The sequence below is a fragment of the Solea senegalensis genome, linkage group LG1, assembly GCF_019176455.1.
Source record: "Solea senegalensis isolate Sse05_10M linkage group LG1, IFAPA_SoseM_1, whole genome shotgun sequence".
NCBI lineage: Eukaryota > Metazoa > Chordata > Actinopteri > Pleuronectiformes > Soleidae > Solea > Solea senegalensis.
In genome coordinates, this window is record NC_058021.1 from 13,022,368 (window position 1) to 13,049,762 (window position 27,395).

Here is a 27,395-nt window from a genome sequence, read left to right on the forward strand (position 1 = left end):
TCGAGGGTTATGTAATAAGAAAAACAAAATGACATTTGGCTCCAGGTTTATTGTATTAACTTATTCAATTTGCATATCAAAGTAAAATAATAATAACAATAATAATAATACTAATGATAATGGAAAAACATTGGGCAGTGAAATTACCATGGCAACATCCCCCGAAAAAAAAGAAGAAAAAAGAGAGAAAACAACATGAACAATTAGAAGGGTTCTGGATTAATCAAAAATCATCATATTGTGCATTCATTTTACTTTTATGCACAGAGCACAAGACTATTTCACGAACATAAGTTTCCCCTTATGTAAGTTTCCGCACACACACTCAGTTCAGTGCACGTCCCACATTCATGCACGCTCACACATATTTACTGTAAACTTATAAAAAGATGTTTCATCTGATTTTGTCTCCACAAATGTTTGTACATGGAAAACATGTCCATGGGTGACACCTGGGACAATGTTCTATTAACATGTTTTTTTTTTAAAAAATCATTGTGAAAGACTAAATACTCTTCAGTGTGTTCAAACAAACACACACACTCACACTTCGTGTACAAACACATGCAGCACATTTTGCACCAAGCTCTCAAGCCAAGAAATCAAAACGGGTGACAAACATTCAAAGGCAAACAGAGCTTGCATAATGGGTTGGGGGTTGTATGGACATGGTTCAGTTTCCACTGGAACAGCCAGCCAGTTTCTAACATTAAATCATCAGGAATAAAGTAGACATGTTACTGTGTGTGTGTGTTTACAGGGGGAAATCTGTAAATAGTCCATTTGAGGAGGGACCTGCCACAGTTTTCAGCATCTACGGCAAAGCACAGAGTCACGACTCATCTTTGCAAAGAAGATGAGGAAGGAGTCAAAAGAATGAGGTGACACACGCACACATACACACACAGCTGTGAAGACACGAGCCAAGCTAAGTAAATGCCTGAACCAGCCATTCCTCAACCTAACAACAGCCACATTTGAATTTAGAAAATTAAAAAAAAAAATGTATTAAGGGTTAGGGTTCGGCACATAAAGACAAATTCCATTGGTTTTGATTTGTAGGCATAAAATCTGATTTAAAAAATAAGAATTCCATAGCTCTGATTTATTAACATCTGATTATTTCTTCAGATTAAACTATTGTGGTCATTTGATACTTACAACACTGAAAATGTTTTTTATTTATATTTTAATGATCTCTCAAAGTCCATCTGCAGTACCTACACGGCCTACAGGGGGCACAGCCTAGACTTCAGGAATCACTGGCCAAACTCTGACTGTAACCCCTGACCTTAACCTAAGCCTAATTCTATCCTTAAACCTAAAACCAAAGCCCTCAGCCATCAAAAGACCCTTACATTTGCGAGGACCTATTAATATGTCCTCACAGTGTCAACGTGTCCTCACAATGATGGTTTGAAACTAAACAACGTGTCCTCACATCCAACTCATAGACATTTACTCACGCCATATAAACACACTCACACACACACACACACACACACTCTAGGATGCGGTGAACTTTCTCAATGTGATGACGATGAGGGCGAGGAGGACAGATGCTCCCAGGGACACTGCTATAACAATGGCTGTGATGGCTCCTGGCCCCAGCACTCCTGTGCATGCACACACACACACACGTGCACACACACACACACGAAATGTTGTGTTAATATATGAATACATGATTGTAAAAGTGATGGTTGTGCTCGGAGTCAGTCTTACCTTTGTCCTCGTCTATGGTCAGAGAGTGTGTGATGTAGTCGATGGTGAAGGACTGCTCTGTCATGTCTTGAAAGGGGTCTTTGGTGGTGACGTCGCTGGGCGGCTCTCCGGACATAGTGTCCTGGTTGTCCCTGGTTGTTAAGACAGTGTCTGCAACAGTGTCTACAGGATGGCAGGAAAAATCACTCTGTTTAAATGTCCAGTGTGTAACATTTAGGAAGGTTTAAGGGCAGAAATTGAATATAGTCCCCATACGTTTGTGTTAGTAAGCGTATACACAAATAATAGTGATGATAATAATCGCTCCTGGTCTCCATCTTCTTCCTTTTCCTCGCTCTGTAAGTTTGATGTTTTGTTTGTAATCTGCTGAACTTCTGTACTTTCTGTACATGTGACACCTACTGTCTTGTCCTACTGTCTGACACTACCCGTCTGTCTGTTCTGAGAGATTGATCCCTCCTCTGTGGCTCGTCCTGAGATTTCTCCCATTTTCCCCCTGTACAAGGGTTTTTGTGGATGGCAATGGCAACCCTTTTTTAACTATAAAAAGAGCAGAATATGTCCTGAAAATAAGTGTTTTTGACATATTTTTCCAGAATAACTTATATCTGGCAGTTATTTATAATTTACTGCATGTGAAAATGGTGTGTTAACAATTTAAAATGAAGAAAAATTTTTTTTTTGTCTCAATGCCCAAAAACAGGCCAAAAAATTTCAACTACTGTATGTACAGGCAGTTTTTCCCACTCTCTCCTCACTGACAAAGATGCTGATTTGCCGAAATAGTGAATTAAATTACCGTAATAACCACACGCCGGCTTTAAAGTGCAACTTCTCGGCTTTCAGAAACCACAGGAATATTTCCAATAGCATAAACCATCACGTAATTGTGGTAACGCAAAGATCACTTGTGCAAACTTCTTCGATATACTGTGTTAAAGTGTTCAAGGCCACTGTTGTCCGTGGACGAGTCCTCTGTTTGCATTCTCACCATTAAACGTCACTAATTTCCACACACTGGACCTTTAACATGGACGTGAAATCCCTGTTGTGTCAGTGATTGCTTGCAGTGCAGTGTCAATTTTGCGCGTGTTTTCTCAAAGCCGTAATTTCACTGGCAAGGCGCACACAGCACAACGCGGTGTACACGGCCCCATCTGTAGAGACTCCAACAGTCTCTCTCTTGTCTCAGCGGGTTAACGACCCAGAACCTGGGCATAAGGACGTCTTTGTAGAGGATGAACATTCTGTCCGTTTGGGCTTTTGGCCCCCCCTGCACGTTTCTCTTTTTCCACCAAACTCAAGTTATTTTAAAAAGAAGAAGAAGAAGCATTTAAATGTAGTGCGTGACTTTTAAATGTAAACAAACCATTGTCAGAAAAAGGTCTGAAAGCTCCACATGATGCCGCACTGCACTGCACACAGGAAGTGATTGGTTTTATGTCAAGACAGAAGGAGGCAACTGTATCACTGTGCTGGTACAGCAAGATGGCTGCAAACAGGCTGGAGTGTGACTGAAAACACAACAAAAGGGCCCACGCAAAGATTGAGAAATGAATTCATTTAGCAGTTTGACAGGATAAATGCTGCTTACCCCCACCCGTCCCTGTGCACCCCTTGTGTACACACAAACGCTCCCTCAGTCAGATCTGATACAGAACTTCTGACCACACAGACACAGAACATCAACAGCAACAAAATAAATCACCAATAGTTGTACGATGTAACTTTAGACCAAGATGTGAGGGATTCATTCACGGCCAATGTAGATCTATCAATCGTCTGTAATCTTTCCATCCCCAAATTGCAGTCCAACATTTCTGCCCTCTGCGCATGAAGTTACCCTGAGACTTTTCACACCTCAGCTGCAGCCAGAGAAACCATGTCTCTCCTCAAGACCACAGTCCTGCACCCTCAACACAACTGAAAAATACCTTAAAGGGACACTTAAGTAAAAGTATCTTACTGGAAAATGACTTTGGTAGAAGTTGAAGTCACTTTTTCTTTAATAATATGACTTAGGTAAAGGTCAAGTTAAGCATATGACATTTACTGTACTTAAGTATCAAATGTGAGGGGTTAGGATCGAGCCATGGTGGCTCAGTAGTAGGGCAAGTTATCTGGCTGCAGGTTCAACTCCTGGCTCTGCTAGTTCATGTGTGTCCTTGAGCAAGACAGTTACCCCCATGTTAAGCTCGATATCAATACAAACTCTTCTTCTTCTGATTTTATTTGGTAGTAAAGATTTACAAAGACAGTTGTAAATGTAGTGGAGTAAAAGTAAAAGTTGCTAGAAATATAAATAACAAAATAAAGTAGAAACGTGAGTTTTGTACTTAAGTACAAATTATATTACAACACTGACACCAGGTACTCACACACTCTGTCTAACCATTTGCTCTCCCGACCTCTGTAGTGCACGGACGACCTGGATGCTCTGTGGTTCTCCTTCCTACTTGTAAAGATTTTTCTACAACTTTCAACTTTGAATAACTTTCTTTTATTTTTTCAAATAATTTTTTGCTCTCATATGTTGGGACAATGAAGTTTCTACAGATCCACCAACCACAGATTCATATAGAAAATAAATTATTAAAAAAATAAATAAATAAAAATAATAATAAAAATATATATATATATATGTATACGCATATATAATTTTACACTGGACACTGTGGGAAACTGAGAGGTCATGGTTAATTCTTGAGCTCCCACAATGTTTTCTCTTGTTACTACTCTTATTTTTGTTTTTACCATCTTCGTGGTAATTGGACAGGCTTTCGCTTGAAACGCAGAGGAACGGGGGAAATTTTGATCCTTCGTCGCCTCGAAAAAGCAAACTCTTCACTCACAGGCCCACCCATTCACACACACGCACACACACCTGTTCTTGACTCGACTCATACCAACAAAACCGTAACCCAAACATATTTACACTCATCTTATTTCATGCTTACATATTTACTTGGACGTGTGACGCCCTCAGTAAACTCCTTCACCCTGTGTCGCACCTTTCTTCCCGCTGTCGTTATCAACTTAGCCTCATTTCATTGTCTCTAAGTGGAAAAGATGACTCATAAACAAGTTCATATGAAAGTGCCAGCTTGTTAGTTATGCTATTTTATTTATTTTTTTAAAAGCTCTCTCAGCCCAGTGTACAGCTTCTTGTCCGGGCTGGCTGACGGTTTGGAGGCCCGGGCCTGTGGCCAGCTCAGCCATCAATGAGGCCTTCAACCGAGGGCACAAAAGGCAGCCTGTGCGGTCACACTGGGCGGCAGGACTGCAACCAGTAACAACCGGCTGGGCCCAAAGCAGGCAGCGGCTGGGCACTGGATGTCAAACAAACTTGTTGATTTAATCGTCCGCGTGTGTGTAAAAGGCTGTGCCCTCATAGACAGTCTGATTTAATAAGAAGGCAAAAAATAATAACACCATGTTTTCCGTCGGTGTTTGTTTCCATGAGGAGTCGTTTACTCACGCTCGTCGTTTCTGTTAAATGGAATCAAGTTTACTGGAAGCTCCTGTGACTGACGTCTCCCCCGCAGCACCTCTCTATCAGCAACTAATGCTCTCAATTATTCATTCAAAAGGGCAGTTTCACCCATTTATTTCCCATGTGGTCAAATGTTGCTGTGATTGTTTAATTCACTTTCTTTTTTTAAAAGAAATCTATTTAATTTTTTCAGATCTCTTACTCATAAAACTTGACAGAAATGCAGTAAAGAGCAGTAGTGAAGGGCTTTTATTTACTTTTTTATTTACTTTGAAGGAAGTGACTTTGACGTCGACTTTTTTGTCAATTTGATTGAACTATTGTTTTGTATCTCAGGGTGGCCCTTTAAGTATATTAATGTGTAGATTGTTACTATTTTTCCATGCAACTCACTTGTCATTGTTTTGGTTGCAGTGGTTCTGACCATTATCCATCGCTTCTGCTTAAATGTGATTGTTTATTCACACATTTTACTCAATCACCTCTCCTCTCTAATATTCCGAATCCTGATGCTCAGTTTGAAGACATCTATATGTCTAAATGCCTTAATCTGCAGCTGATAGGCTGAATATACATTTGTGTGACCAAGTGTGTCAAGTTGTGCGTATATTAGTTATTTATCCTTTTTTTTTGGTGAAATATTTTTTGTTATTACTTCACATATTCCATGTTCTGGGTAAATGCTATTGGATTTGGATAAGGACCTTTGTTTGGGAATCACAGTCATTACTACAGATGCACAGGTTCACAGTCAGAGAAAAGCCAACAGACTGTGGACTGAAGCCTGATTTCAAACACAGAAAGCCATTTATTTGTACCTCAGATGAGGTTCCAGGATTTCACACCAGCTAGAGAGATAACAAAGTGCATAGATGTGAGCGTGTGAAAAGCAACCAGGCCAAGCTCTGAAAAGAAATGTGATGCAGCCCAAACATGACACATCGGTGGTGTCATGTTTCCTTGCTTCATCTCCTCAGATAGTGGCCACATTTTTCAAGGGAATATATTTCACAAATTACCACTAAGTCTTTTATGATGACTCATGGAGGATTAGGGTTTGCTTGTGAGAACAAACTGCTCACATCTTGAGGTAACATATGCTGATGAATCCTACGCTGTTTTAAGGAAGTTATTTTGATTGAGATCAAATGTGAGTAATGATCACAATCTTTAAACTTCTTTCTTTACAATTTCCCAGGATGAGTCAACGGACTCTGCGTGTCACGCTGGTCCAGTCACATGGTTCACGGAGGCAGAAAACACCAAATACCAGTGCATGGCGACCAATCACAACAGAAGTTAACTTTACGACAAATATCTCCTGTGGAGTTTAAGCAAACGTGCCAAAAAGAAAGTATTTCCCTGGATATTGTTTCCTCTTTAAAGTTGTACAGTTCAAATCGTGAAGAAAAAGAAAATATTTTTAGGAAGATGTAGGCAAACCAGGCAAAACAATTACATGGTCACTAATGTTTTATGTGCGTATAGAAAACTCCTCCACACATGGACGCTTAAATACTGGCAAATATAAAAACGGATTTCTGGAATAACCCCTTTGTTTAACACCTAAAACTTAGAGGCTAAGACAACAAGGCTAAGTTTTAAATCATCTTGCCTTTTCTTGTGCTATTGATAGTGTTGCATCCCCACTACCATCTACTTTCACATCTGGGTTTTGAGACCTGTTCTGCTGCGAGATAGTCGTCTAACTTTAACATTCACAGAGGTGTGGAACAAGGGTGACTGTTTTTTTTTGTCCTTTACTGCTGCTCCTCCACAACTCCTCCAAACTCTCTCTATGCACACAAAACAAACCCAGCAACCTGCGGATGAGCTGCTGCACAGACTCACGCCAGAGGACGGGGAGTTCTCAGTTTCAGACGAACATCATGAAAGCAACTGAGTCATCCTGTTCGTCAAAGAGCCGCTTTCACAGCAGCACGGCAACAACTGCATCATTTACATCAGGCTGCGCACACACACACATGCAAACCTGAGTGTGTGTGGTTTGGAAAAATGACACGTATACACCCACACACCCCAATTTGATACGAAATCTGCATATAAACACTGACACAAAATATCTACAATGTTTAGATCAGTGGTGTCAAACCACTGGCCACATATGGCACAATTTCTCTCAAGTGGGCCAGATCTGTAAAATAATAGCATAATAACCTATAAACAAGAACTCTGACTTTTTTTTCTGCTGTTCTATATTCAATTAAGTATCTTTTTAAAAATAAGTGCAATTTCAACACTACTATGCCCAAGTTTACCTATAAAGGCACAAACATTTAGTCACAGGTATCTGGAAGTGAAAAATATAGTATTTCACATTATGATTAGATTCTAATCATAGTGGGAAATTTTAACAAATTCATTGAAGTAAGTTAAAAATTAGTTATTTCTTCAGTAATAACAGGATAGTGCAACAGCCTTGTCCTCCTACATTTCCCTCATAACTCCTGCCAGCACACACTGTGACCAAACCCCAAAAATGACATGAAACGACAGTAAAATCGGTCAGAAACAACAGGTTTACCTGTGTGTATGAAGGCAACCAGGAGGCTGAGGACCACCAGCAGGAACAGTCTGCAGATACTGCTGCTGTGAACCATGGTGGCTGTGATGGACAACTGTCAAGGCAGAGCAGAGCGCCCCTGAAACTCCTCAAGACGTGACCTCAAATGAGTAAATCACCCAGGCAGAGGAGCGGGAGAAGAGTACGGGGGAGCGCGGGAGTGGGGAGGAGGTAGGTAGGTAGGTAGGTAGGTGGCTGAGGGGTGGGACTAGATGTGTCTACAGGAGCGTCTGGACAGTGTGCACTTTGTGAGGACATCACCACAGGGCCAACCCACTCCAAAATTCCTGCAGCCACATACATAACTGGGAATAAGGGGGTAAACAATCGCCAGGAAGAAGCACAAAGGTCTATGAAAAGGTACAGACACATACAATGAAAATCAACACAGCCGAGATAGACTAACACGTCCGCTCAGGGGTAATTCTAGATTCTGTTGGGGCCCCAAGCAAGATGAACACTGGCCCTTCCGACCTGTGTTCATCACCATTATGTTATAAATAGCTAATCTAATGTAATGGATTTTTCTCAGAATTCTGGGGGAATACTACATCTTTGATCTGAATAGGCCCTTTTGTGACTAATGCACACAGTTCAGTATGATTTACAACACTTGGCCATTCTGCAGGGTCTCCTGATGTGGTCAAACCTGCTGTAGTAGTAGGTGATGCAGCATGATGAAGGTTAGGATTTGCTGTCGTGCTGGAGGTGGACGTTTCCGAAACTGATGTGACAAAAAACCCAAAACAAAACAGGGCATATGTTATTGATTAAAGTAAAACGTATTGATTCATTGAACTCACAGTCAGCGCTATCCTCACTTGTGGGTGTGGGTGCTCAATGTGCCTCTTCCTGCTCATGACCACCAGAAGGTTGAGTGGCCACTATTCCACTGGAGGTGGATGCTGCTGGAACTGATATGACAAAAAACATAACAAAACAGTGTATGTTGTCATAAAGAATATTAACAGGGCATGGTATATGTTATCAATTAAAGTGGAATATTGGACTTACGGTTTTTATTTGTGGTGACAACTTTAAGTAATGATCCTGAGGAGAGATAAGAGACAGATTTGTAATTGTTCTCCTTGGACATAGCTTTAATTATTCATTACTATCATATCATTCATAGCTTAACACTGCCTATTAACTCTTACACAACTTTATTAGTTACAGAAAAAAGCTATTTCTCCATCCAAATCACTCCAATAAATGTCGTACCTTTACAATAAATACTGCATAAGTTAAAAGTTAATAAAAAAGTGTTGCATATATATTTATGTATATGTATAGCTGTTAAGGGGGCTTCAATGCAGATATTACAATAATACTCGAATGTTCGCGTAAGTTAGCGTTAGCGTCAACTAGCGTTCTGACGCTAATGTTAGCTGCTGTTCAAGTCTCTGTCCCCGTTAGACAAAGTAACAGTTGAATAACAGCAGTCATTTACTGTTAACGTTATGTATATATCATTATCTACGCCACTGACCTTTGTCTTTTTTCCTCTTTCTCTTCATTTTACCTCAACTTCTTTCTAACTTGCAGAACGATAACTTCACACAGGTTAACGTGAGGTAGGATACTGGGATTGACGTGGGGCCCCTTTAGAGGGACGGGGATACGGCTGGTAATTTGGGGACCCAATTCACAATATACAGTATATACATAATACTGTATAACCTTGATGGTTTTACTGCCGTTTCTGTAATCAATATTATTTTGAAATGCATGCAATGAATAATTACAACTTCTTCATGTACAAATATACATCTAAAAAAAAAAAATCTCCTGGGACACATCTGAAGGTCCAAGCCCAGCTTCTAAGAACACAATTCCTTTGCAAACATGTGCATGTTGAAGGAATAGAATGTTCAAAAGGCCAAAAAGGTTACAAGAGCGGATTCTCTAAAGGTGTCGTTAAGAAAATGTCACAGCAAACATTAACTTTTGACCACTGTGATCAAACTACTTCAGCCTCCAGTCCAAATGAACATTTGTGCCAAACTAAAAAGAGGATTTTTTAAGATGTTCTTAGATGAGTCACAAGAATGGATGCAGGTGCAACTTAAAACCACAATGCCCTTGGCCTCAGCTGTCGCCCACACTGACATGAAAAAGGTAATACAATGACCCAGTTTTGAAACTGAGTGGAACATTTGAACAGATCCCAGTGATAAAAATCAAAGGTTTAACAATACCCTACATACTGTAAACGATGGCAGTCTTCCACCGAGCCTCCACAGTTTCGGGGTTCACAGAGGGTGATTCACAGTCACATTGTGCTCACTTACATGAACTGAACACAGCCATCATTAATGTGATCAGTGAAACCTGTGCTGCTCCTCCTGTTAAAACACGTCAAAATTACTAAATTAACCAACAACTAATTAAATAATCAGGTAATCATTTGAAACTTTTTTTTCATGATTAAAACACAATTTCTGATTGTTTAAGCTTCTTAAATGTGAATATTTTCTTGGTTTCTTTGCTCCAGATAAGATAAGAAATCATTAAAAGTGAATCATTTCTTGGACAAAACAAGACATTTGAGAGGCTCATTATTTCCAGTCTTGACAAAGACATTTTCTGATTACTCGAGAAAATAATCGACAGCTTAATCGATTACTTGTTAAAAGTATAAATGCAAAAAAACCTTGGTTTTGCCACCACAACCTTTTTAACTCTCGACAAATTAATAACATTTATATGTTGAGAAAGAATGAGTCTACTGTGGAGTGGATGCTTTCTTCGAATGGTTCCGACACAGGTTTGAACAGCCCCACACATCAGACTGTTTTATTATCACATACTGCAATAAAAAAAAAAGTATGACTCCAGCAGATCATTTTTCATATATTATAATACAGATGCAGAGTTGAAAGTTTATTCTTTAAACAGCCTAGTATTTTACAAGAAATAGATAACTACATGGAACTTTTGAACATGCCCTTAAAACAGGACATAAGTGGGCTTTACTTGGCCATCGTTATCCATGAACACCCGGCAGAAAACGAGAGGGAGGAGGGGATTTTTAGGTGAGAGGGAAAAAACCTTTCAATAAATAAAACAAAAACTATGAATAGAATCTCCCTAAACTTTTCATGACACCCCACAAACCCATCCATATAGCCCCACTTAAAAAAAAATTCCCAAATGATTGAGGCGAATTTTGAAATTTGTTGTCACTGTGAAATTCTACGACAGGACGTCAATTTGAGGAGCAGCAGCCGATGCTGACCAGGCTCCTCTGCAGGTTCATTAATGAGTGGGATGTTCCACCGGTCAGTCTGCACCAGTCCATTTCTCTCAATGTTCTTTTTGTTTTTGTCAGATTAAAGGTCCGCTACCAACAGGGAAACACAACCCTGCCTCAGAGCGTCCCTGTTAATAATTTAGACTCTACGGGGAGGGTGGGGGAGAAAGTCTGATCAATGAAAACTGAAAATAAAAAGGTGAAAGTCACAGTTGGAGGCTGGGGTAAGAGTTTGGGTGAAACAGCTCGGCTGCAGTCCCCTTAGTCCTCCAGGGTCTCAATCTCCCCCATATTCAGTCTCTCAGATGACGCATTCACAGAAAAACCTGAACATTAAACAAAAAAAGATATTGTCAGCAGAGGAAAAAGCAGTGACACATACTTGCAAATATTTCAAGTTAAACAGGCGGATGGATGTTTGCTCTCACCTAGAAGGCTGGGGTCTGCACGGACCATCTTCTGCTTCTTCTTCTTCTTCCCAGTGACGGTCTCAAAACGCTGCTGCTGCTGCTGCTGGACGCTCGTATGATTGGATTGATAGAGTGACGATGACCCTGTTCCACCCCATACAGAATCCTAAAAAGATTTTTTTTTAAAGAAAAGAAAAGAAAAAATAATCCAGAACCCAAACAAAGCTAGAGCTCAGTTAATTTATTTTCAGTTTATTGATCAAAGTGATTTTCTGGTACAATGAAAAATGGAAACGCCATAAAAACGGACAACAGATAGTTAACCAGAGAATAGCTGCAACATTTGATTCAGAGTGTAAATCATGATTAGTTCCCATTATTAATTTGTGATTTTTATTTAGCTATATAGAGCAGTAGAACACTAGAGCAGAAATCAAAAGAACACCTTAAAACAACTTCCTTTACCCTAATTTAATGGGTTGCTGTCAGTGGGCATTGACACCGACAACAGTGTTCAGCATTACTCACATTCTATGACAAAATTAAAGTTATTTTGCTAATAAAGCAGCGCTTTGATAAATTAAAATAGCATCTCTTGTACAGAACTAAATGAAAGTGTTGATTAAGGAGAGCTGAAGTAGCTCACCACACTATTTCAGCTCAAAAACAAAAAATAATGCTGCTTTCAATGGTTATGGGTCATCACGTGAGGCATGCAGAGGGATTATTTTATGGTGGATTTGAAGGAATGACACAAGATTGATTTACAACAGAAATATGAAAAGGGGTAGTGGTCATGTTTTAACATGTCCAGCAGATATAAACCAATAAACACCAATTCAAGGGAACTGAAAGGAAAACTATCTTTCTTTTTGACAACAAAGCAAATGTTGAAATAATTAAACAAGTTGCTCACCTGCTGCTGCTGCTGCTGCTGCTGCTGCTGCTGCTGCTGCTTGTGGGCCTGCTGTTGGTTTTGTGGTGCCTGTTTGTGTTGATTAGCATTCTGTTTGGCACGGCGTTCCAGGAACTGCTTGGCAAAGTCCTTGGCCTCAGGAGTGTCCCCTAGATAGGCCCTGACATAGTCGTGCACCTCGTACGGAGAGTCCACTTCTTTCAGGAAGGAAGCAAATGTGGGAACTGGCAAAGAGACAGATGGGAAAATAGTTTATGTCGGGTTTCCAGAAATGGTTCAGCAATAGTTGTGGGTGCAGTGTCTATTTTTTTTGCCGGCCATATTTTTAAAGACGTACCATCCAGATTGTTGGCTGTGTTGAGGGTGTGTAGGGTTTGCTCACACCATTGCATGAAGGTGTCTTGCTGGCTTTTGTTGACCCCTTGGAACAACTTAAGCAGCTTCTCCTCCTCCTCTACCTTCTTGTTGACTCGCCCACTCAAAGAGTTACTTCATGTGCACAAACAAAAGCATTAAGAGCTGTGAATTACTCATATCCATCATATGATCAGTCATGCTTCTAAACGTTACTTTTAATAAATACCTAAGGTTGGCGTTGCCCTTGTTGTTCTTCTGCGTGCTTCCTTTCCTGGTTGGGGGAGGTTGCTGAACAGCTTCCTTCACAGCCTCATCCCAGAAGCCCATGTTGGAGTTGTGGGTGTCACCCCAGATGCTGCTGGAGTCCCAGTTAGTACAGGCACTGGTGTTCATAGACCCCCACACAGAGTTACTCATAGAAGTCTGTGAAAAGAGATTTAAGAGATTTAAGACTTTCATTACCGATCTAAAATGTTTCAAAAGTCCTTCTTTAGAATCGACTATTCAGAGTTATTTGGCCAGTTAAATGCCATAAAAAGAGAGACATATGCAGGGCATATTTCCTACAGTCTGAAACGTTATCTCAGCCAAGAGCTAAACAATATACAAGTTACGTACTGTTTTGGTTTGAGTGCGGGTCTGCTGTTGAGTGACAATAGGATGTTGTTGCTGTGGCTGTTGATGGTCCTTCCGCTGTTTCATCTGCTGGGCTTCCTCCCTCTGAATCTCCAGCAAAGACTTGGTAGCGACAGGCTGTTTGGCCACATTACCCCAACCAGACAGCTTAGCCTGAGGCTGCTGAGCCTGTTGCAAGGCCTGCTGCTGCTGTAGTTTTAGGAGCTCCTGTTGCTGACGTCGCTGCTGTGGGTTGAGAAGCAAGATGTTATAATGGGATTAAAGTGGTGTAGAGCCATTTGGGAAAACAACGCATTTTGTGCACAAAAAAACCAAAACCAAGGAAAAGGTCAGCAGTTTTTGTCCTTACTTCCTCCCGCATCTGTCGTTCTCTCTCCTCCTCAAGTTTCTGGATCTCAGCCAGTGAGAGCGCGTTCTGAGTCTGGTTTGCAGTGGCGACTGTTTGCTGACCCCACTTTGAAGAGGATGGAAGCTGCAAAACATGTGGGGAGGGTTAGGCCGTGCTTCCATCATTCCATATTTCGGTTTGGTACAGTACGGTATGGTTTGGAAAGGTAAAGCCCTGTGTCAGGCTTGCATTTTGTCAGATAGATACGTAGCGTGGCATTGTAACAAACACACTACGAGGAGCAGAAAAAAACGTGTCGTCTGTTGTGACACTGGTCACAAGGGAGTGGTGCTTTTCTGTCGCCCAATCAGGTGACAGACATGGGTCTAGCTCCATCCCTACCGTACCATTACTCTGGTACTCAAAGGAAAGGGAACCAAAAAAATTGAACGGTTATGGGCGGTTATTTTGGTATAATTCATAATGGAAAAGCAAAAAAATACATACACTTGGTGGTAACATGCCATTACATGTAGAAGATTCAGACACAGACCTCTAATGGCACTTTTCCACAATGCAATTCTAGAATGACTGGCCTCTACACGGTCTGGGTATCAGACACGTGGTTTTCCATTAATTTCTAGTACCTCCTCAACATGGGCGGGGTCATCACAGCAGATTTCTTTTTGGTGTACTGAATCATTAGTATCAGTTAATTAAAAGAGTAGTTCCGTACTTCCTGCATGACGGGAGCACAGGCGCCGTCTAACACAGTCACTTTTGGCTCACGATTATCAGTTTTTGCCAGTGCAGTTGCTAAAAACACCAGACTGCACTGTTAAATATTGAGATTTTAGAAATGTCCATATTAAATGTTAGAGATTAATGCATGTTTTCAGGTTTATCAAAGCATTTCTAACTGATCTACAGTGCGGCATTGTTCGGTTTGGTTCTTGTGTCGGACGTCACGTCGCATCGCGTCTTCCAGTGACAACACTCTCTTCCAATCAGTGGCCAGCAGTCTCTCGACATCACATTGTAATATCCACTCAGATCAGATACAACCTCGCCAAACAACAGCAGGTACTAAAAAAAGCACCAGGTAACAGGTACTATCCCTAATGGAAAAGCAACAGTAGAGTCGAGTGAAGGAAAAATCTCACGAACCAAATCACACATTAACTTTAGTATTGTAGTGAACCAAAGTAAGTATTCATTTTATACCATTACCATTTTGAAGAATTTTGATAAATTCATTTGCCAAAATAAGCTAAATATACATTCCTGTGAACGGGATTTTTTGTAGTGAATTCTTTGTTTCCTGAGATGTTATTATATAGTGCTGACCTTCATTTGTGCAAGCTGCTGCTGCTGTTGCTGTTGTTGAAGTCTCCTGATAGCCTCCTGTTGCTGCTGCCTCTGTCTTTGCAGCTCCTGCTGTCTTTGGGCCTCCTGCTCTCTCCTTTTTTGCTCCTCTTGTTGCGCAAGAGCAAGTGCTGCAGCAGCAGCAGCGGCAGCGGCGGCGGCGGCAGCTGCAGCTGCCTCCTCTTCCGCTCGCTTCTCCTCCTCACGTCTCCTTAGTGATTCGAGTTCCTCTTGCTTCCTGCGCTCCTCTTCCTAGTTAACATTGAACGATGCAAATTTAGGAAACAACTCCAGAATGGACGTTTAAAACAACTTTTGACAGAGTTAGCATACCTGTTTGCGAAGGAATTCTTCTCGCTTCTTTCTCTCTTCCTCTTCCCTTCGCCTCTCCTCCAATCTCCGGAGGGCTTCCTCCTGTGCCAGTCTCTCCTCCTCTTCCTTATGCCTCCGCTGTGCTTCTTCTTGCTCTCGTTGCCGCCTCAAAGCCTCTTCCTAAGTATTGACAATACTGGGTAAGTCTCCCTCATTCACATGGCTTCAAGTGCTTACGACTGCCATTTATCAAACATATGTTCAAACCTGTTTTTGCCTGGCCAACTCCTCTTCCTCCAAGCGCTTACGTTCCTCCTCCTGTCGAGCTCTCAGGGCCTCTTCCAACCGTTTCCTTTCCTCCTCTTCCCTTTTGGCCCTCATCTCTGCTTCACGCCTCTCTAGCTCCAACTGGTGGATGATGAAAATAAAAATACATATATGTTATCAACTTCAGATGGAAAAAATCAAGATTAAGATTGAGACACTTAAAAAGTATGAAGTAAAAAATAAATTTCAATTATCTAATCTGTTGTTATATCAGGAGACCGACCACTGTCCTCTGTTTTCTCAAATGAATGCAAATCTGTTTATCATTAAAAATAAACTGTTATGAGCTGGACATAAAAAAGGGAAAGAAAATAATGTGCGGAACTACTCTTTACCTTGGCAGCCTTTGATTTCTCTAATTGTTGCATCTGCTCGATTGTTGGCGCTTGTGCCATGGAGTCTATGGGTAAATCCCAAACACTGCTGCCATCCCACGCTGTTGAGAATGTTAAAATATAATGCATTAGGCAAGAGATTTTTTTCCCCGCTCTCAAATGCAGGAAACTGTAAATTGACACTCACTGCTTGGGGCAGCTTGTTGGAGGTTTGGTGTGCAGGAAGCCTGAGAGGACGGGTTCTGCATTTCCCACACAGAACCAGAGTCTGGCACAGACAAGGACCGGGTAACAGGAGGTAGGAGGCTCTCGGAGGCTCTACAATAACATGACCAAATAAACAAGATAGATGCAGATTTACAGCTAAGGCTGGGTATGCACAATACTTTTGTTTCACAATATTGCATGATGCTGACCTCATCTTGAGTGCCTGGTATTGCTGTAGTAGCAGGTTGATCTGCTGTTGATGTTGCTGCTGCTGTTGTAGAGGAGCTGAACTAAGAGCCGCAGCCTTCTGCTGAGCCAGGGCCTGAGCATACTGCTGCCTGAGAGGTGGAAAACCAGTGGATAAGAGAAATCAAAAGTTTTAAATACGAACAATACATCATGTACCAAAGCCAAAATATGTTTTCAGGGTTGAGAGGCCGGCATACCTGAGGAGGTATTGATATTGGAGCTGTTGTAATTGGTAAAGGTTGAGAGCAGTGAGCTCTTGCTGCCTCTTCAACCGCTCTTGATCACCATCACTCTGAAAACAGACAAATAATTAGTACCAAAGGCAGCTTTACAAAAAGGGTCAAAGCTGGATTCATCTAGTGCAGTGGTTCCCAAACGTTTCACAGTCCCGTAGCCCTTCAGACATGTCGCGTCTGTCTGTAACTAAATCATCTTTCAAGAAATCTAAATGATCAACTTCCACTCCAAGTATAACACGAAATAAATGATATGTGAAGGACTCCTTAGATACATATTTCTGGACAAAAGCGTGGAGTGTAACACCACCTGCAGGTCATTGCTAGAGGTGATGTACAAAGGTAGACCACATTTTGCAAACACATACCTGTAGAGGTGGAGGTGCAGGGCCCGGGTTGAACGGTACCCTTCCCCAGATCTTCATGATCTCTCCCAGTGGTTGAAATACTTCATCACATCCTCTTTTTACTAACAGAGACACTGTGAAATAACCAGCCTGGAACCACTCGGCCATCTCCTGGTTACTGAAGGGACCTGATGGAAAGAAAAAAGTAAATGTGGATTAAGTAATAATAATCATGATGATAATGATAATAATAATAATAATAATAATAATGATAATAATAGCATATAATAATAGATAATAAATAGTTTTTTTTTGGCACATGAATCTCTTTCAGTCTCACCCTGTATCTCCCCCTGGGGATCTTTGTAGAACCACTTGAGAGCAGCCTCATGGGTAAGGGGCAGGCTTGCAGACTTGGGTTTCTCCAAAATCTTAACCGCAAGTCTGTCATCATCTGCCACAGCATCTTGCAGGTATGCAACCATCTTTTCTGCCTCCTGGAATTTTTTTTACACATTATATATTATTTCTCACCCATTTGTAAACAACAACATAATAGAACTCATTAGCCACTTTGAAAGTGGACAGACATCTTTTGAAAACTTGTTTTATGGTCCTTACAAATCAAATCAAACCTAGCAATCTTAGATTACTTGAAGGGATTGTGGAGGGGGACAGTAGTCGCGTATTTCAAGTGTACTGCCTTACCTGCTCAAAGTGTTTTAGTCCCTCATCTTCATCCGTGTCATGTAGTATAGGGGCGGGCCTGCCAATGGGTGCCATACTTGAAGAGAAAGACAAAGGATTGTGCATCGCTACAGGAACGTCCATGGGCTTCTGCTGGGAGAGGTGTATACTGGGCGATGGAGCAGATACAGCTGCATAGCACAGGAAAATGTATAAAAGCAGATATCAATCAGGTTTCATGGTAAAACAAAAAGCAGGAAAAAAACTTTGCATATCCAAACAATTTTTCCAAAATGAGACGCCATCTTAAATAGGGTGTGGCTGTAAGCCTGCAAACCATCACCAGTGAAATCAAGATACATTTTTTTACATATCATTATGAACAATGACAAAAATGTATTTAAACGATGACAAAAATGGATATTAATACATGCAAATGATACTCTTTCTTGGCTCAAAATTACATTACGAGTGCATCAAGATTTTTCATCAAAAAGGAAAAACATTAAATGAAAAATATGGAGGTAGGCATTTATATTTTAAATCTGAAAAAATAAAAGACAATGCATACATAAAAAAAGGACACAATTAACAGGTTAACCAGATAAAAGCACCCGATTTTGTGAGTGTCCATCTTATGTACCCAGGACAGTTTAGAGCATGGTATAATCTTGACCACAAAATACATAAAAAAAAACAAAAAAAAAACAACATATGTTGGACAAAGCGAAATGAAAGAACAATTGCCTACCTGCAGGCTTGATAGAAATGTGGGTCATGGGTAGGGACTCCAGCATGCTGTTGGACAATGGGATGTGCAGGGGGACTTTGCAGGGCTCTGGTGGGAGCTCCAGGGGAGGCTGCCTTTCAGCTGGCCTCTCAATCTCGTCTGTTCTGCAGGGGCGGCTTGTGGACGAAGACTGGGCAGGGGCCTGAGGCTCGACCATTGGTGCAACAGGTGGACTAACAGTGTCCTCTGAAACTCTGGCCAAATCTATTTAAAAAAAAAAAAAAATAAAAAAAAAAATAACACTGTATGTTGTAAATCCCATTTAATTTAATCTAAAACGTGTCTTTCCTGAATGTCATTAGGATAGGAAACTGCTTCAGTGTTGCACTTCTATAGAACTTTTTATAATTCTGGCTGTGAGGTAGAGGACCTCATGTGCAATGCTTGCATGTTACTTAGAGATTTTTCTAAAGACATGTAAAGATACTGACCTTTCCGGTCAGCCTCTCTCTTGGCCTCCGTTTCAGTTTCTTTGGTCTCCTTGGGCTGACCGTCCTCCTCCTCCAGGCCCTCTTCACACTCTTCCAAGGGCTTAAAGTCGAGCTCTACCTCTTCAAGGATGGGCTCTTTGGAGGATTTCTAATAACACAGCAAAGCACAAAATTACAGAGCCGCCAGTTAGGTTCAAACTTGTGAATCTTTACTATCTTAGGCAAGGACATCACCTGCTTCATGGTAGCTACTGAAAATAAGGCACATCAGTACTTAATTTAACTGATTTATTATTTTAAACTTATTTTACCTTAAGAGAGAGAAAGGCCCCCGATGAGTCAAAGGTGCCTGCCTCCTCGTCAGCGTCCTCCAGACACCACTCTGGCAGGCTGTCCCTCTCATCTTCGAAGCTGCCGCTGCCTGACCGTGGTCTTCTGTATCCACGCTCATCTTCTCTAGCATCAAAGGGGAAACGACGACGCTGGTCTGGGTGTTCCCGCCACCCTGCTGACCGGGGCGCTTCTGCACAAAACAAAGTAAGGACAAGTATTATAAAACCAGTCTTGAACTCTTAACTAATCTTGGTTTCAATGAGATGGACAGACATCTTTTTGGCAACCATTAATGTAACCAAACAAAGGGCATCCATATTCAATAACACATCATGAAAGTATGACTTTTGAGCATGTGCAAGTGAAATATTAAGTCACAAGTGAGATATGATGTCAAAATGTGCATCACTTAAGTGTCCCTCTGACATAAAACATGTAAGATAGCCCCAAAGCACAAAGAAAACACAAGCTGGTTGTTTGGTAATCATAGTAATACAAAGTTTGTCCTGTAAGATACGTTAAAAAAAATATGAATCCCACACAGTTGATAGACACAAATATACCTTACCTGGAAAAAGTCCATAAAAATGGCAGTAAATCACAAATACACTTATCAAAAGATAAATATGACGGTAAAGTGGTCAGTGCGGTGTCCACCTGGGCTCGGGGGGCACCACCGGTCACTGTCCCGTCGACAACCCGCCAGTCGCCATGCCCCCTCATCATCCTCACCATTCTGATCGTCACGAGAAGTGCGCCAGTTCTCACTCTCTGAACGTATGAAGTCATGCTTCCTCGGTAGGCCTGTCCCGCCATCCTCATAGTTTCCACGAACTGCAAAGACGAAAGTGGTTACGGGTGTGATGAAAAGTGCAGTCCTTCCTCACTCATTAACAAACGTGACAATTAGCTCACTCACTCTTAATCTGTAACTTTTCTTTGTTACAAACTTACCGTGATTCATTTGAAAATGTCCCGGAGCCACTTCTGCAAAATTCAAAGAAAGGAGCAGTCAGTCACTGCACTTGCCAAAGAGTGTGTTTTGAAACAAAATTTAAAACCAACCTGGTTCTTTACGACCTGGCTTTTCAAACCGTCTATCACCCCTGGTTAAGATAAAAAAACAAAAATATTGAATATTAGTTTGTGGTGAAAACAAGGCAAAATTATTACAGCAAAACCTGAAATCAAAAAGGAGTGTGATACCTTTCTTCCCAGCTCTGGGAGCGATGCATCTCCCTGCCTCCACGACCGAATCCTTCCACATCATCAAAACTTCTTTGGTAAAACCCTCCATCTCCCCTTCCCCGGCCTGAAAGCAATCACAGGTTGAAAGAAAGCATTTAAGTTTTATATGTGGTATGTATATTTAACATTACAATCAGGGGACACTGTGTCACCGATAGTGTTTAAAATTTGAGATTTGAGACAGATGAACATTTCTGACAAGGTGTCATGACCGATTATGTGAATGAACTAGTTGTATTTTAAATAGTCAAAACATTTTTGTCATGAACACTTTTATTATCACCCACTGCACACCATATGCTGTGTCATGATGCAAATAACATGCACATATGTGGCTCCACCACATATGTGCCGCACCATTACTCTGGTATCCCAAGGGAAGGGAACCGAAAAATGGAATGGTTGGGGTGGGTTATTTTGGTACTACTCCTAAATTGAAATGCAAAAAAAGTGAACCATTCCAATTGATGGAAACACAGCTAATGTGTCTGGGTCTGAAAATATCATTTAATGGAAGCAGACTCTTGCTTTGATGTTAAAGCTATCGTTCGGATTTTTAAGTGTGGTTGTATGCGATATTGACATGCGTAGTCAGCATCTGATAGAACAAGCCCTTCATCTTGAACTTGCATGAAACAGTCAGGCACGTGCTTAATGAAAACATAGTTACCAGTGGCGACATCAGGAGAAACTGATTTTAGCTGCAAATCTAACAGCTCAAACAATATAATCTACAACAACCCAGGTGTATGATTAAACAATGTTTTGTCCTCTGCTTTATCTCATAGTTGGTCAGCCCGTTTTAACCAGAAACTTAAGTTTGCATTGCTATGTAGACCAATTATTCTCACACACCAAAGCCCATAGAGAAAATGCACATTTTTATCTTGAGGGACTTGCTAGTGTACTGCCAACAATGTGAAGAGAACAAGCTGCAGGGCATTTACAAAACAAATAACTGAAAACAATCAAACCTGTATACCTTCTCCATATTTGGTTTATGTCAGAATCTATCCTACTGCCCAAATATATAATATATTATACTGTTTAGCACTGACTAACAGTAATCTGGTCAATTCAAATGGCACAGTCAAATAAAGATTGTTAGGCGTGAGTTTGTTGCAAATAACTCTGATTGCGGCTTTAAAACGGGATTGATGTTCAATGATCAATGAGTTTAAGCAGTTGTGTTCAAAGTTTGCTGAGAAAGCACAATACCTATAGACCGCTAATCTTGCATCCCTTGTCTCAAGCTGTGACCAAATTGGTGGAATTCTTCAAAAGGCATCTTAACCATCTGCAGTTGTTACGACACTAAAACTGCATAGACAGAATATATAAATAGATAAAGGGGCCCATTTGAAATACAAAGCCACTATATTGCCTCCACAGTGCTGCGTGCACCTGCAGCTACTTGAAATGAGAAAACGCATGATCTGAGTTTAATTCTTACCTCTACCCCTTGAGGTACTTCGACCTCTTGGTGCCCCTACTATTGGACCACCTCCCCGGCCCGTCAGCCGAAGTACTGCCGCACTGTTTACAGACATGGAAAAGTTTCTCTGCAAATACAAACAGGGAAAGGGAGCAAAGGAGATCAATAGGCAACACCTGGCTCTCTTCTTGACACCTGTTCTGTATTTGGTGGCTCTAATGACGGAAATATATTTTTCAAGTAATTGCAATTACAAGCCAACCATATTATCTCGACAATTCATAGATGACCTGATATGACATTTTTTCCCACCTGTTCCTCCTCTGTAAAAGACACAAGTGCCAGAGGCGGCAAGGGCTCCTCTTGCAATATGGGCAGGAACTCCTTATCTTGTAGGTCTATAGGGATCTGGAGGATACAAAGTAACAATCACAGGCTTAACGGTTAAGATGTAGCTTTGATATGATGCATTATAACACTCTGAATAGGAAAGGTGTACAATTAATCTTGGCATTAATATAATTTGTATGCAAGGCATGTTGACTGCAGGACTACAGTAACTACTAAAAAGTTATACGCACCTTATTATCCTTTACATAAAGTGCTAACATTTCTTCTCTCCCGTAGCGAAAATCTGCAAGTTTATACTTTGGCAAAGCAGGTGAGAGGGGTGGAGAGGCAACAGTATTGCTTCCACCCCCACCACTGCTGCTCCCACCTCCAGACAGGGCGCGGAGCCTGCAGGGAGAGAAAGGGTTTTAAAAGCAGAGGGGACAGAGGAGGGACAGACAACACTATAGCTGTGGTGGCAACTTGCATGTTTCAACATGTATAGAAAAGCTGCACCAAGCTTTGAACGAAAATCAGTTTCACAACATATAAATTACTTGACCCACCCACGATGAATCATCAGATTAATCATAAATTCATGCAAGTTCAATTACCATTCTGGTCCAAAGTTAAGTGTCTGGGTTTCAGCCATTCCTCTTTGAAGTTCTATAAATATATAAGGGGAAAAGGGGATTAGAACCACTATGTCAGCAACACATTCAAGACAAGAACGAAGCATTCCTGTGTTTAAGTTCCTTCCTAATACATCTAAGGTCAAATCCATGATAAAATATTTACAAATATTTTTGGTGACCACTAAACCAATAACTTCAAATGTTATGCCCAATAAACAGTAGAAGGGTTAGAGTTAAAATATAAAGCAAAAATGCAGCAATTTTTTCACTTCAGAAGTAGGAAACAACTGCAAGGATTAACTAAGCATTGGAAGTATTACATATTCAGTATTATCCAATTTGTATGATAATAAAGTTAAAACTATTGTTTATTATTTTACTGACAGTTGTTCAAAGTACCCTTTAAAATGTACTTGGATGTGTTATGCTTCAGAGAATGGATAATATATTTCATATGCTATATTGTCTGCATAACCAAAAAACAAAACAAATACATTTGGAATACCCTTTTTTCAATATCGGTAAATGCTTCACTGCATTTACCACAGCACAGTTCTGTTGACAAGGATTTCGTAAAACTCACTTAATGCACTCCAACCCCTTCAGTTATACAGCCCATCCTACCAGCACACAACCAGTGTACAATTTCAAACTGCTAAAGCTATTTTAGGACATCCCCCAGTCTGAGTAGGGGGTATTTCAGACACCTGTAATTGACAACAGATATATTATTTCCTACAATAATACAATCAATCAGTAAATAGTTATGTCAGCAATCTGTTTGTGTGTCCACTAAATCAAATTTGAAACAAAGAAATTAGCAAATCACTTGTATTCTTTCAATTTTTGATTTTTTTTTTCAGAGCCAATTATAAAAGGTTATGTGCACATTGGAAACAATTCATACCTTTCATTACGAGGAAGTTAATATTTTAAAGCCATCTTGTGTGGTACTGATTGGTCTAATTTCAAACGTCCAACACAGTAACAATGGCTCGACCTGTTCATATACGTGTGTAAATTTTAATGTGTCGGGATAATACCACTAACACCATTACGCCAAATCGTGCCATGCCTGCTACTGGCCATATGGAAGACAGGACAAGCCACGTGTAAATAGTTAGAGCACATCCAAGTTAAGCAACATTTCTGACAAATCTCCTTATCACTTGGCACGTTCGGTAATGTTAAAACAAAGTGAACGCCAATGGCTTTGGTTGAGTTTCACTAAACTTTATAAAGTGCCTAAGGAGAATTTTGCCACAAAAACAAATAAAACAACTATCAGTTTTGGTCAACTCGAGGTTGACTTCAGATGAGTGGGGGCAGCAAGACAGTGGATTTGTGCCCGATCACTGTGTAAAATTTAACGTTAAGTACACAAGTGCGGTTAAAACAAGGATACCGCGTAACACGTCAACACATACCGGCCCATTGTCAAATTAACAATTGTTACATGACCGAATTGTGCCAAAAGTTGAGTCACATCTACAGAGGAAGGTCTGAGTGGACAACCTCCTCGTTAGCAACGTTATGCTAGCGAGAGCATTGGGTTAAGCAACCAAATTAATATTATCAACTCAACTTGAACAACTAACAACAGCCAACACGCTATACTGTCGGTAAAAAGTTGACGGTACGGTTAAAGTTGGACAAACACATGTGTTTTTAAAGGTGCAACTTGACACATGCTGGTGCCACACCAGAGCATTAACGACAAGCCATCAGTGCTCTGGCTAACAGCCATGTTAGCAAGCAGCGTTTTCTCCCAACTCATGTATCGCTGTCGTGAATGAATGTGCACGCGTGATATTGACAGTAAATTAGGTTCCAGCAGGGGAAGGAATCACATAGAGTGTCACATCTCCTCAATGACAAAAAACAATTACAATGTTCTAGTGTAGGCTAATCATATTCTTCACACTTGTAGCTAGCATGCTAACACCTAGCTAACGCGGCCTGCTGAGCTGCCGAGATTCACAACAACATTTCCTCGTCAGGCCGTCCCACACTTCTCACGTCCCGGACACGCACGCACAGACACGGGAGCCCGGTGCTGCGAGGCCACGTAAACATGGTGGTTTAACAAGAGTCATAAACGCCGCAGCTCATCGGAACATGACAATATGACGTGTACTTTGATCGAATGAACGTTTTCCCTGTGCTAGTGTATTTAACTTTTGCTGTCTTACCTCTGCTTGTTCTGACAGCACAAGGTTTGTAATCGAATGGAGTGGCTCGCTCTCGCTCTCTCTCTCTAACTCTAGCTTTAGCTCTAGCTCTAACTCTCTCACTCAGCCTCTCTCCCCCCTCCCTCTCTCCCTCTTCGATTTCCACAAGATGGCTGAGCGTAGGTCACGTGACACCCCGATAAAACCCGAATCCCTTCTCGGTAAGATTTGCTGACTGCTACGTGTTCACGTTCACAGGTGAAGAGGCGTTCATGTGTTGCACACAACCATTCCTGATGCCAGACGAACCTCACAGTTATAAAAAGGAAAAGAGGAAACATTTTGCTTGTTGAAATAATGACTGTGTCTACCTCTTTTTCTTTGGTGTACATACAGTACGTCGTTCAGTCCAGCTTGCACCAGGAGTAAGTGACCGAGGGAGATTTTAGAAATTGAAAGGAGGCAACTTTTTCATACAGTAAAATTAAACGATTTAACAAAAAGCACACAGTTTCAAAGTAAATGCACATGAATTAATTGTAGTATTAGCCAACCTACGACAGAACGTAAACATAGCAGAGATAGCACTAACTATTGTTTGCATTTATGACTTAAAAGTTGTTTTTATTGTTGTAAATATTATTCTGCCTCTGATAGAAAAATGAGACATTTTAATATTACTTGATTAATAACCCTGAAATGGCCAGGGCCACGTCAGTAGCAGGACTTTTACTGTGACTGTAGTATTGATATTACATTAACGTCTTGTAAATAGTGACGCTGGTGAAAGACTTGCCTTCGTGTGATGTCATCCAATGGTTTGTTGGTGTTTTACGGCAAGTGGCATCCATAACGTTGCGATAGTGTCTTCTTGTTCTCTTACAATATGTGTTCTTTACCCCCGACATATAGTTGGTGTTTATGCAACCCTTTTATCCGTATATCATGTGTTTGAATAGTGAATATCATCTGCAACTTCGTATTCCTAAAACACTGCATTCATATTCGAGTCTGCCTTTTATCTTGGTTCTATCATTTCTATGGGCAATAGTTGCGTCTGCATTTGAGTCAGATGTGAAGATTAACAATATGATCAAATATGTAAAATAAAAGTTGGTTTCTTAGCTGTACAGCGCATCTGAAGTCGCTATGACGTGTCACTCCATTACAGTACCTGGCTCGTTGGTCTAGGGGTATGATTCTCGCTTAGGGTGCGAGAGGTCCCGGGTTCAAATCCCGGACGAGCCCTCTTTTGATTTAATTTTTGCAGCAGAAATTACTCAATCGGTATATGTTCAAGTATATGAACTGAAAAGGCAATTTACAGACATTTACGTGAGAAATTTCAAGACTCCGATAGGGTGTAACTAAACCATATAAAGTATTTACAGTGTTTGATTAAATATTGACTTGATGTTTGACGTCAGTTTAGAATTCTATAGAATTGAATGAATTCTAAAGTACATTTAGTGTACGAAAAAGCCGAATTGTAGAATGCAAAAAATTTGACCCCGACGTGATTTGAACACGCAACCTTCTGATCTGGAGTCAGACGCGCTACCGTTGCGCCACGAGGTCCTGATAAGCAAGTGAAAACAGTCGATCATTATATATATGTTACATATGTCAGTTTTACATGGACGACGAAACTATGGACAAACCTGACACATATATATATATAAATATATAAATGCATAAATAAATACATAACTAAATGAACAAATAAACCAATGAATATATCAATAACTGAATAAATAAATGTTTTTCATTTTTACATAAATGATTTTTAGTATTTAGTTATTTATTTATTGCTATATTTATTCATGCATTTATTTATACATTTATTCACTTATTTCTGTATTTATTTATTTATGTAAGTATTTATATATACATTAATTCATTTATTTCTGTATTTATTTATTTATTTATGTATGTAGTTATACATTTATTTATTTATTTAAAAAATACTTGCGTTGGCCGGGAATCGAACCCGGGTCAACTGCTTGGAAGGCAGCTATGCTAACCACTATACCACCAACGCTCGCTATTTCACAATCGTCTGTAACAGAATGTTACATCAGTCAGGATCATGTGTTTTATGTCATATCATTGTTTTCCAAACTTTGATGTTCGCGTTATAGTGATTGTTGAAACAGAAATGCCGGGGAATATGCGGATTTCCTTACTTTTATCAAAAAGTAACAGCGCCCCCAAAATCCCGCTGGTGGTCAAAAATGTAGTACAACAGTAGTCCT

The 27,395-nt window shown here is 40.5% G+C and overlaps 2 protein-coding genes and 3 non-coding genes across 8 annotated transcripts; 1 reads left to right on the top strand and 4 right to left on the bottom strand.

The window, feature by feature from the left end:
* Nucleotides 1-29: 29 nt before the first annotated feature.
* Nucleotides 30-10,247, bottom strand: snorc (secondary ossification center associated regulator of chondrocyte maturation). 2 transcript variants are annotated; one of them, XM_044029308.1, is made up of 7 exons: nucleotides 10,010-10,247; nucleotides 8,817-8,852; nucleotides 8,624-8,716; nucleotides 8,452-8,526; nucleotides 7,764-7,857; nucleotides 1,726-1,887; nucleotides 30-1,616 (listed from the first exon to the last, which is right to left on the bottom strand). In XM_044029308.1, the coding sequence occupies exons 3-7, from the start codon at nucleotides 8,660-8,662 to the stop codon at nucleotides 1,507-1,509; spliced, it is 480 nt and encodes a 159-aa protein (XP_043885243.1). In that variant the 5' UTR covers nucleotides 8,663-8,716; nucleotides 8,817-8,852; nucleotides 10,010-10,247; the 3' UTR covers nucleotides 30-1,506. The 2 variants fall into 2 exon arrangements, with proteins under 2 accessions (XP_043885243.1, XP_043885235.1); XM_044029300.1 differs by having other exon boundaries at nucleotides 9,292-10,247.
* A 425-nt stretch (nucleotides 10,248-10,672) lies between these two features.
* On the bottom strand, nucleotides 10,673-25,255 carry gigyf2 (GRB10 interacting GYF protein 2). Of its 3 annotated transcripts, none has more exons than XM_044032264.1 (29): nucleotides 25,162-25,255; nucleotides 22,949-23,000; nucleotides 22,586-22,742; nucleotides 22,317-22,412; nucleotides 22,023-22,131; nucleotides 20,528-20,633; nucleotides 20,387-20,427; nucleotides 20,276-20,308; nucleotides 20,054-20,155; nucleotides 19,300-19,511; nucleotides 18,989-19,136; nucleotides 18,519-18,761; nucleotides 17,789-17,958; nucleotides 17,421-17,577; nucleotides 17,102-17,268; nucleotides 16,695-16,789; nucleotides 16,458-16,586; nucleotides 16,229-16,359; nucleotides 16,042-16,142; nucleotides 15,647-15,787; nucleotides 15,401-15,559; nucleotides 15,050-15,319; nucleotides 13,724-13,846; nucleotides 13,357-13,599; nucleotides 12,965-13,161; nucleotides 12,719-12,870; nucleotides 12,382-12,605; nucleotides 11,484-11,631; nucleotides 10,673-11,381 (listed from the first exon to the last, which is right to left on the bottom strand). In XM_044032264.1, exons 2-29 carry the CDS (start codon nucleotides 22,984-22,986, stop codon nucleotides 11,317-11,319), a joined length of 3,957 nt encoding a protein of 1,318 aa, XP_043888199.1. In that variant the 5' UTR covers nucleotides 22,987-23,000; nucleotides 25,162-25,255; the 3' UTR covers nucleotides 10,673-11,316. The 3 variants fall into 3 exon arrangements, with proteins under 3 accessions (XP_043888199.1, XP_043888194.1, XP_043888185.1); XM_044032259.1 differs by having other exon boundaries at nucleotides 11,484-11,633; nucleotides 12,393-12,605; nucleotides 19,979-20,155; XM_044032250.1 differs by having other exon boundaries at nucleotides 19,979-20,155.
* Nucleotides 25,256-26,316: 1,061 nt separating this feature from the next.
* On the top strand, nucleotides 26,317-26,388 carry trnap-agg. Its single transcript has one exon. It is a non-coding gene; the product is annotated as a tRNA-Pro (tRNA).
* A 258-nt stretch (nucleotides 26,389-26,646) lies between these two features.
* On the bottom strand, nucleotides 26,647-26,718 carry trnaw-cca. Its single transcript has one exon. It is a non-coding gene; the product is annotated as a tRNA-Trp (tRNA).
* Nucleotides 26,719-27,109: 391 nt separating this feature from the next.
* On the bottom strand, nucleotides 27,110-27,181 carry trnag-ucc. Its single transcript has one exon. It is a non-coding gene; the product is annotated as a tRNA-Gly (tRNA).
* Between the last annotated feature and the right edge of the window lie 214 nt (nucleotides 27,182-27,395).

What these genes read in the sequence shown, in the direction of transcription:
- snorc (XM_044029308.1), bottom strand. Translation starts at nt 8,662, where the DNA reads ATGAGCAGGAAGAGGCACATTGAGCACCCACACCCACAA. An exon ending in TTGAGCACCCACACCCACAA is followed by an intron (nt 8,527 to 8,623) that starts GTGAGGATAGCG and finishes TTGTCACATCAG; the next exon opens with TTTCGGAAACGTCCACCTCC. An exon ending in GACCATAGACGAGGACAAAG is followed by an intron (nt 1,617 to 1,725) that starts GTAAGACTGACT and finishes GTGCATGCACAG; the next exon opens with GAGTGCTGGGGCCAGGAGCC.
- gigyf2 (XM_044032250.1), bottom strand. Translation starts at nt 22,986, where the DNA reads ATGGCTGAAACCCAGACACTTAACTTTGGACCAGAATG. An exon ending in AAGTACCTCAAGGGGTAGAG is followed by an intron (nt 20,634 to 22,022) that starts GTAAGAATTAAA and finishes GATTGCTTTCAG; the next exon opens with GCCGGGGAAGGGGAGATGGA. An exon ending in CAATATCAATACCTCCTCAG is followed by an intron (nt 16,587 to 16,694) that starts GTATGCCGGCCT and finishes TCCACCTCTCAG; the next exon opens with GCAGCAGTATGCTCAGGCCC.